The following is a 10,740-nucleotide window of genomic DNA, read 5'->3' as shown; positions in this document are numbered from 1 at the left end:
GAGGTAAAATCTCAACTCCTGGAAATTGCAATTTCTTAAACCTCTGCATACATGATTACACAGTATCACGTACATAATGAAAACATAATTATATTAATATCTTTTTCCATTTTGTATAAGCGAAACCTGGAAGCAAAATTTATGCCCCCCCCCCCCCTTTTTTGAAATAAGCTCTACATAAAATCCAAACCTTTTAACTAAGTATACATAAAATATGACTGAAATTGTCCGAATTAGCAGCAAAAGTACAACTATTTCATCTACAATACAGACTTAATCTTACCACAGACATTGCCTATACCATCACCATCACTGTCGGCTTGATTTGCGTTTGCTACTTCTGGACAATTGTCTGAAAAATGGAAGAACAAAAGAACAATATACGTCTTCCTTCTCTCCCTCTCTTGCAATAACGGTTGAAGCATTAAAATTTAGGGAGGTACGAACATACTTTGTTCTGGTCTAATACTGGGACATTTGCAATTTCAGACTGTTTTATCCTATCACTCAATTATCTGTACAATAAAAATTGAATATGGTTCTTGAATTTACTAAGCTGATCAGATATCTAGCCAAGTAAACGTTTGAAACTATGTTATCTAGGACCAAACGCAGATATGTGCGAAATTTAACCTTACCACAGACATTGCCAACACCATCATCATCCACATCGGCTTGATTTGTGTTGGGTATATTGGGACAGTTGTCTAAAAAAAACATACATTAGTTATTGCATGATTACTATATCTTATTTTTGTTTTTTTTTTTATTATTATTATTATTATTATTATTATTATTATTATTATTATTGTTGTTGTTGTTGTTGTTGTTGTTGTTGTTGTTGTTGTTGCTGTTATTGTTGTTGTTGTCATAGTTGTTGTTGTTTTCTCTCAGCAGTAACTGACCACATTCGTCTCCAATATTGTCATTGTCCCCATCAGTTTGGTTTGAGTTTGGTGTTGATGCGCATTTATCTGTAATGGTTTAGAAATGAAAATATATTTAAATACATCATTCGTTTTGCTAGGTATCTAAAAGTCCTTTTAAAAAACCTTTAAAGACACCCCATCACGTAATTATGCTCTGTCCAACATTAACTTAATAAGCGTTATAGGCAGTTATCTAGCAACGACATACACACACAAATACTATAAAGCATTGTTATTATTTTTTCCAACAATGATGATACTTATACCTATCGCTACGGCGGGCCCCATATATTTGGCATGACTTTGTAAAAAGCTTCTAATTTCGGTCTTGCTAGATTTACTTCGCAACTGTTTTGCTTAAAAGTATGCCCAGCTTTAGAAATAAAAACACAACTTGCTTGTTTTTGATTTTGATTTTATTAATGTTTACTAATATGCATTGAATGCAAGTACAAGTAGTTCTATGTACAGCGGGAATTAACGCTTGAAATACGAAATTAATAAACTTGCCCTTATGTCTTTTAATACCGCTTTTGAAGAGATTTTTTGGCGCTATTATGATCGCAGAGTAGGCCTACATGATCCAGGTGAAGAGCGACATGATTTGATTTGATGCGGCATTGAACTCTGTGACAACAAATTTAATGACCAGGGGAATATTTTGGAACACTTTGCAGGGGTCAGGTCAAAGGTTATCTTGGGTCAAATCTTACAATTTCCTTTTCTGGACATCTGTAAGGGATATGGGGCTCAAACTCAGTGACAACAAATCTCATGACCAGGGGAACATTTTGTAGGGGTCAGGTCAAAGGTCAAATTTTAGAAATGCATTTTTTGGACAGCTGTAAGGGGTACGAGGCTCAAACTCGGCGGTGACAACAAACTTAATGACCAGGGGGAATATGTTGGAACACTTTGCAGGGTCAGGTCAAAGGTTATCTGGGGTCAAATCTTATACCGTAATTTCATTGTCTGTAAGGGGTATGGGGGATTAATTTCGGTGACAACAAACCTCGTGACCCCAGAAACATTAAGGTCAAAGGTCAGGTCACACGGCCATTAAAGGATTACATGCCTTGCGATTGTCTGCGCTCTGTGAGCGCAAATTATCTGTAGTTTAATTTTGAGGCCTATTTTCTTAAATCGAGTTTTGAAAACATTTTAAGGTACATATATATCACTGTCTCTTTTCTCTATGTCTTACCGCAAGCATCCCCTAAGCCATCATCATCACCATCGGCTTGGTTTGTATTAGCGTCAGATGGACAATTGTCTGTGTAGAAAGTTTAATCACCGGTTTTGAATTCTATTTTTTCAAATACTTTCTATATCAAATATGTTCAACATTTCTTTAAACCAGATCTCTATGCAAACTTATTTAGACGCATAATTACACAATTGTATGCTCTTGTAACTATCTACATACTTGACATAGACATAAAGGGGCATTTCGTGATCCACATCCTCATTCCCCCTTTTTTTTCTCAAATTTAGATTCGTTTAGCAAAAATATCAATTACGTAGGCCTATACCATATACCAGAACGCAATTCAACACAGTGGCCTATGGAGCAGTGTAATACACATAATCATGCATAACTCGCAAACACGAATTTGGAATCAACTGAAGTTTTTTTCGTGGATATCTATTGAAAATGTCATAAAAAGAGGATGCTAGTATCACGAAATACTCCTAAACCATGTAACCCTAAATTCTGACTCAACATTAAACCTATCCCACATCCCCTGCAAAGTATCGCAAATATTGTACGTACCACACCTATTGACTATAGTGTCACCATCAGTGTCAGTGTCATCTCCACATTGTTCTGTGGGATATTTCAAAAGAGACATAAACTGTTCATTACACACGCTAGTACATGACATTAAAGGTTATACACCACTAATACTAGTAATATACGTGGGCGATACATGGAAATACGACGAGTAACTATTTGTTTGTATGACATCTGAAAAGACTGCTTTAAATTCGCTGAACTTGATCAAGTTATATAGCCAAAAAAAGTACTTTTTAGGGTTTGATGCTTTAAAACGGTATATTTGCTTTCATTATATGACATTTCTGTTTTAATATTACCAAAATTCATACGCACGTCTTCGGTTTTTAGTAAATATTCGCCCTACCATATTGTAACTTTCAGCTTTGAGGGCGCACTGCAATTCTAATGTAATTACGGTTCAGTGCGTTAAAACAAGAAAAGTCTCAGGTCAACCTATGTTGAGTTTTTGATCATTTGGCATCTAAATCATATAGTTTCACCTGCTATTAGTGGCATTTAACTGTGAAAGTTCTGAATATGACAAAATTCCACTCGAAATTAGCCATTTTCCCTTGCAACCCGTGTAATACATAATAAGTGGTGTTGAACCTTATGTAGCTACAGGGTAAGTAAAAAAAAAAAGTGCAACAGAGCAAAGAATCGATATTTATGCAAGAACCAAGTCAAACTTTCCCATTATTGAACAAATTTTATAAATGCCACACTCAAAAGTCATCTTCTGTGAAAATATGAAGTGAATCACGATTCACGACTACCGTTTAATTTTTATAAGTCCTTTTGCTGCGATACACAATTTCGTTATTTATCCACGAGATACCATATATTTTGAATGAGATCACACAATGCACGGTCAAGGTATTGGCTCTGAAACTGACATCAACTTAAAAGGTTGATTTTTGCGTTATTTTAATATCTTTTTTTTTCTGTTCAAACAAACTTTCTAACATTACTTTAAATCCTTCATACCTCACTCGACTCCAACTCCAGTTTTTCATCCCAATATGTCCAAATTACTGGATATTTTGTAATTCACTCCACTTCAATTTACGCGCATTTTATTTTGACATTTGAAAAAAAAACACCTACAAATTTGTATGTTTTTGATTGAGAATAAACATCTTTAAAGTAAAAGTAAAATGAAAATAACAACAAAAAATGTTTCTTTTCCTTATAAAAGACCAAGGGCAATAACACTTTGGGTGCTCCATTTAATTTCAATGCCAATGAGGTAAAGAAAATGACAGTTGTTCCAAATCTACCTTACACAGAGTGCGCTGACATTCAAATTTTAGATGTCTCTTGGACAAACATTAAAATTGGGTATCGCTATAAAATGTGTCATAAAAACAAAACGGTAAATGCTAATTCCTTTATTTCTTCACACAAGGTTGCTGATGAATATATCATATATATCATATATAAAATGTTTTTAAACCTAAAAGATTCAACTCGGTTCTTTAATAAAAAATGGATTATTTTCTCTATTGCACTTTTTTGACTCACCCTGTATATTATCTGTTTGGCTTGATACTCTTGAACGCAAGCAAAAATGGTAATATCGCCCAATGATTTATTTTGGATGTACAAATAGTTTTTTCATTCTATATAGTAAGAGACCAACCTTGGATCGTAAGTTTCCCCCAGACATGTTGTTTCAGGATCGTTCAGATTACTGCAGGTTCGTGTCCGCATTCTATTCCCAATTCCACATGTGACGCTACAGGAACTCCAAGCTCCCCATTCATTCCATGATGCTGAATATAATGACGCAAAAGAATGGGACGATTTATATGAAAGTAGACATATTTGCGAATTGTTATTTTTCTTCCGAAAATACACAATATACAAGTATGTCAAGACAGGAACGAGAGGTATCATGGTTTTCATTATAGTCCCGTGTTAAAATCTTTAATATCAAACTCTGGTCTTAATATACTTACGTGCCAAGCTGTCATCAGGTACAACTGAAAATTATAAAAAGGGATCTTTATTAATCTATGATTTGTGTGTGAAATGCACTGATGCATCTTTTTGTTATTTATTTTGAATGGTCAACACGGCTATAAAAATTGACGTGTTCAAAGTATATTCAATTTGGAAGTACGCAATCATTGTTAGATAAATCGCAGCGGTGAATATATGTATTTTTAATTAACTTCAAACTGCATCAAATAACCTGTTTTTACCGTGGCATTTCTTGTAACTATAATTGTTTTACAACAACAAAGTTTACATTTAGAGACCAAAATAATGTGTACTTCGATTGAATACCGCTTCTGTCAAACACGCTAATCCATCAAGTGCGCACGAGACGTACATGGCCTCAGCATAATGTGACATACCTACAGAATTACGATCCAGATGACCGTTCGTGCCTTGGTTTGACAATGAAGAAAGAATTGTTGAAACCATGTGATTACTTACATATATTAATGACGACGTTTATGATAATCAAGATGATGTCAAAAAACGGTCCGAATGGATTGTTAGCAGCGTCTATTATAATCTGCCTTACATTGACGGATATTTGGTAGGTAATGGTGCTTACATCTGACGAAGGCGGCACGGATATTACTTGAATGTTAACAAATACGACGAAGAACACAATCACACTACCTTCTCTGTAAGGAGAATATAAAATAAAACAATAACTATAGGTAAAATACACTCGTTTATAAATACTTTAATAACAGCTCATTTTCAGGCATAGTTATGAACGTCATTCCTCAAAACAATACGGGATAATAATAGACCCTTAAGGCGATCCAATATACCTTGTATATAAGTTGAAGCGTCATTTACTATGTACAAGCATACGTTTGAATTAGGTGTCAACTATGTAAGATGCTCTCCCAATTAAAAATGTTGGGCTCTTATCGATCGATGGCATACGCTGACCACACTCACTTCAGGTGAGAAAAACATTTTATGCTAACATACTGACACAAGTTCATATCAATCGTATTGCTTTCAATTATACGGTGTCAGAAGTGCGAAAAAAATAGAATTGTGTTCCTTTTTATCTTTATTGTGCATTTTAAATATGAAGTATAGTCTTTTACCTGAGACCTGTTACTTTCGGGCGGACAGCTCCTTCATATTCTGTACCATCAAAACTTCGCATAAGCTACATAACAATAAAGGAATGATTAAAAAAAACATCAGTGATAACGCAGGTTTCGGTACCAATATTAACGGTATTTCAAACACTGTTTTGGTTTATCTACAAATTGTCTTTGTGAGTAGTACTCACCATCTCTTCGTAATTCTCTGTGAATTGCTGATATTCCTCCGAGTTTGGATCGTTGTAAGCAGGTATGAACTCTGTATCTAGAGCCATGTTTCCTTCCACAGCGATTTCGTCTTGAGTGAAACATGATACATGTAGTACAATTTGTGTTAGATAAATTACGTAAATAAAGGTAGTGGCCAAATGACTACGCATAAATATAGACTTTCAATGGCCCTTATAACTTTGATTATTCCTTTTTGCATTTAGAGTGCTTTATATTTCATTCATTGCAATCGAATCAACCAATAAAGAACATAAATTACAGGGTGTCCCAATACAAAACCCTGTTTGAACCGTCTTTTTCAATTCAAAAGAAGTGGTTTAATCGATAATTATAAACTAATAACAAGTATTTTAAATTTAGCAGTCCAAATGGCTCCAAAAACCTTCAAGACGGCTGTGGCAAACTACATCGGCCAAGCTTCAAGCAACTTTAAACAAGACTAAACACTAGACTTCTCCGTAGTTTACTTGCCAATTGTGCATACTCTGGCTATTAAATTTAAGCTTAAAACTCTGATTCAATTATTTGTGCACAATAGCTTCCCAAATTTTTAACTCGGATAATAAACTGGCAGATTCTAAAATTAGAATTGTTCAGTATTGAAGTGCCATTATCATGATTATAGTTATGCCATTATGATATGTTGCATTCAATAATACGCCTACGTATACTTTACCTTTACTGTCACAAATATAATTATATAAACTTTTTCATAACCATTTTATACTAGGATTTTGATGTAATAAATATCAGTAAAATTTCGAGTTCAACTGAATGCGTTCATCATGATTAATAACATATTTTTATTTATCAAAAATCGACTATGGCATAGTCTAGACTAAACACAAGCAATACGAACTCCTAACCCTCTCCACTTGCTTCAATTGAAGCGTTGAGAATATCAAAAAAGAAGAACTTTAAAACACAACAACTTAAAATTTAGCATCCGTGGGCGTAATGCGAGACCGATGTATTTCTTTCGAAAGCCATTTTCAACAGTTTTAAATCGATTAAAATGATTTTCATGTATATTGAAGTTTACGAAATACAGCTGTAATTAATAAATGTCCATAAACATGTCTCATAAAGATGTGAAAAAGACGGTTCAATCAGGGTTTGGGTTTTATTGGGACACCCTATACATTAAGAAAGTACTCAAATACCATCATGGGCGATGAATGAAAACCTCTCAAAGATTACCAACAATTTGCCAAAACTTACTAGGAAGACCACTGGAGATCGTTGTAATTGGTTTGGAAGTTTCTACTATAGGTGGGGTGACAGTCCCTCCACCGCCACTGCCATCACCGCCTCCTCCATCACCGCCATCACCACTGCCTCCTCCATCGCCTCCTATAAGTATAGTAGGGGAAAGTATACATAAAGCTATTTCTAGAATGCCGTATCTTGGTACATGAAAAACGTACAACACAAGACATGGAAACTCGCATGCGCGCTCATTGAACCCTATTAGTATAGACCACTTGACATCACTGTTTATCAACAAAGGTGAGGGACTCGTCTATCGATATGCCTGAACGAGCCGCTACACTGTTCAATGGCTTTCTTGTACTATATGAAATGTGGCGGGCGATTTAAAATGCACGTGCCCTTAGCAAACTACGATGCGTACGCACACTGCAGGGCAAAGAACAATGGAAATTGCCATAATGCGCACGCATACTGCCGGGCAATGACGTCACATGCCAAGTGGTCTATACAAATGTTGACTGCTATAAAGGGGCAAAGTTAAGATGAAGGCCCGCGGTGATCTCAAAACCATGCTATGACCCGAGGCGCAGCCGAGGGTCATAGCATGGTTGTGAGATCACAGCGGGCCTATAATCTTAACCATGTCCCGAATAATGCAGTCAATATTTGTTTTATATACCGAATGGATACGTGGATGTTGCGATTGCGCAGTTTGATCGGGACGCACGTGACCGGTCCATAGTTCATTTTGAGGGCATAGTTAATTCAATGACTGCACATTAACACATAGTTAATTCAATGACTGCACATTCAACCAATCAGATGACAGGAATGTATATAATTTAATTGATGATGATGTGATGTTTCACTAAAAGGCGCGATATAACCTGATATCGCGTCAAGCATGTTTCTGGGTGGAGCAGAGCTGTATGGAAATGTTGCCCTTTCAGTTAACCTTTTTCAAACATCGCAGCATCGCGCGATGAAATTAAAATGTACATTTTAATTTCATCTCGCGATGTTGCGATGTTTGAAAAGCATGTGTGGTTTCCATCTCCTTTTAAGTACATTCGACCGACCTTGATTTTCCAGCAGCCAAACACAAGCGTGCACGGCTGCGATATCGCAGCGTGATGTGAAAATCGCGGACCGAAATTTCCACCACGCGATGAGAACTTTCACCGCTGAGCTCGTAAAAACCTGGCTCAGATTACTTTTTTTTCTCTCAAGCGTGATACGAGGAACATGAAAAAAAAATATAAGAAAAAATGTCCCCCTCTACCAAATTAATTAATTAATTAATTAATTAATTAATTAAAACGCTGAAAACTAAAATAAAGAAATACATAAGGGGCGAAATAAATACAAAACAAGACCTTATCTTCTCAAGCATGATACGAGGAACATGAAAAAATATAAGAAAAAATATCCCCCTCTACCCAAATTAATTAATTAATTAATTAAAACGCTGAAAACTAAAATAAAGAAATACATAAGGGCGAAATAAATACAAAACAAGACCTTATCTTCTCAAGCATGATACGAGGAACATGAAAAAAAATATAAGAAAAAATGTCCCCCTCTACAAAATTAATTAATTAATTAGTTAAAACGCTGAAAACAAAAATAAAGAAATACATAAGGTGCGAAATAAATACAAAACAAGACCTTATCTTCTCAAGCATGATACGAGGAACATGAAAAAAATATAAGAAAAAAAGGCCTCTCAAAATTAATTAATTAATTTACTAATTAATTAATTAATTAATTAATTAATTAATTAATTAATTAATTAATTAATTAATTCAAACTACAAGAATTTTTTAATTTACAAAAATCATAAAATAAATAAAAAATGTTTAATGTACAAGATGATATACAAAATTTTAAAAAAATATTTCAGGGTCGAATTAAAACAAAAAGAATGAGATATATTGTCAAGAATGATGGGCGTAGTGGTATGGCGACGGGAATACGGCAACGGTGCTGCATGTTTCTGGATGCCGGACCATAATGCAATTCATGCAATGATTGGCTTGCTGATTGTGCTAATTATTCACATTTACGCTGAAAATATTCTCGTTTTCTCATATAGATGCATAAAGGGGACGATATTTGATATCCTACACCAATACGGTCACCCCTTTAAATGATCGTCCACCGTTGTCTGCCAAACCTAATACCCTTGAACATAGGCGCCATGGCTACAGAGCGCATAGCTCTGTAGCCATGGCGCACATACATCCTAATCCGAAACCACCGCTGCTCACCACAACCCCAAAAACCATTGCTCATCTGGATGTAGTTCACAGTATTCAGTGGAATAAACGAATTGGAGTCGACAATAATGTGGTCATGCATGTTAGCGATTGAGCGCCAAATAAACTTGTTCTGCAGAAAATGTTGTCAATTAGACCTATAGGAAACGAATGCCTTGGTTATCGATTGGCAAAGCATTCTTCAATCTTCGGATGATTGATGTATAGGGGTGCTCATGACGGGGCTCATGATTGTAGTTTGATGGACTGACGATGGGGTCAAAAACTAGGTTGAAAATGTTATTTTATCGTGCCGCCAGTTCATGTCATGTCATGATTAATTTGTAGGAGTAAAAAACTTTAATTAAAAAGTGTTATAAACACAACGAAAAGCAAGGTTATCGGAAATATTCAATTATTCTCATGATCATACACGATACAAAATATACGTGGGGTCTGGTTGGAGGTATACGGGGATGTGTGCACGGTTTTAGGGTATCGTACCTTTTCAGCGATTGCGGTATATGGGTGGGTTTTAAGTGCATTGGACCAATATTTAAATGATAAATCCTTGGCGCTGCTTAACCCTTTTAAAGGTTTTTTTTTTATTCTGCATTGCTCCACTGTATTTGACAGATGTGTTGTTTTATAAACCCAGCAAACTCCAGCAATTCGACAGAAGAACTTTAATCCTTTAATGAGGAAGAGCACATTTGTGTACTCATAAATCTCCTTCGTTGCTGTATAAAAATAACTCAATTATTGGCTATATAAACTGGTTAAAATGTACTTCATTTTAGAAGCACGAAGACCAACACACACATGTCATGCATGTGGAGTTTTGCCATCTCGAATGACATTCTGTGAAACGAAACTCCAAATCTTCACCTTTTATACACACAATCTATTAATAGGCCGTTCTGTCACATTTCCTGAGGAATTTCCAAAATTATGTACATTTCACAATATGTTATCAGGGATTCCCCTGATGGTGCAACTATGCACTGAAATTGAGTAATATGGAAAATCCCCAATGATATTAATTCTGATGCAGTGTGTTTACAGCATTTAATGTTTTCCCCTAAAACATGTCGTAACTCACAAACTCTTGCATGAACACTTCCAAGGTGCTTCCCCTGGTCTCATATTTCTCATGACATACTTTCAGCTTGTAAATAAAGTTAAATAATTAAATTAAATTACCCAGGACACATCACACTATCGCGTTGACCCCCATATGACCT

At 35.4% G+C, this 10,740-nt stretch overlaps 1 protein-coding gene and 1 long non-coding RNA gene across 2 annotated transcripts in view; both read right to left on the bottom strand.

Moving 5' to 3' along the window:
- Positions 1-279: 279 nt before the first annotated feature.
- Positions 280-2,759, bottom strand: LOC140167256 (uncharacterized). Its single transcript, XR_011861015.1, has 5 exons — positions 2,704-2,759; positions 2,134-2,202; positions 906-974; positions 639-707; positions 280-352 (listed from the first exon to the last, which is right to left on the bottom strand). It is a non-coding gene; the product is annotated as an uncharacterized lncRNA (long non-coding RNA).
- Positions 2,760-4,326: 1,567 nt separating this feature from the next.
- LOC140163494 (uncharacterized) overlaps positions 4,327-10,740 on the bottom strand; it is a 40,832-nt gene continuing 34,418 nt past the window's right edge. Inside the window, exons 6-11 of the mRNA XM_072186811.1 lie at positions 7,248-7,379; positions 5,984-6,093; positions 5,793-5,857; positions 5,155-5,351; positions 4,671-4,694; positions 4,327-4,484 (exon numbers count right to left, since the gene is read on the bottom strand). Of these exons, the coding sequence (XP_072042912.1) occupies positions 4,327-4,484; positions 4,671-4,694; positions 5,155-5,351; positions 5,793-5,857; positions 5,984-6,093; positions 7,248-7,379 (686 nt within the window). The remainder of the gene's footprint in view (positions 4,485-4,670; positions 4,695-5,154; positions 5,352-5,792; positions 5,858-5,983; positions 6,094-7,247; positions 7,380-10,740) is intronic.

The sequence above is a fragment of the Amphiura filiformis genome, chromosome 1 (genome assembly GCF_039555335.1).
Source record: "Amphiura filiformis chromosome 1, Afil_fr2py, whole genome shotgun sequence".
Classification (NCBI taxonomy): Eukaryota; Metazoa; Echinodermata; class Ophiuroidea; order Amphilepidida; family Amphiuridae; genus Amphiura; species Amphiura filiformis.
Note: the sequence above shows the minus strand (reverse complement) of the source record. Positions and strands in the feature narration are given on the sequence as shown.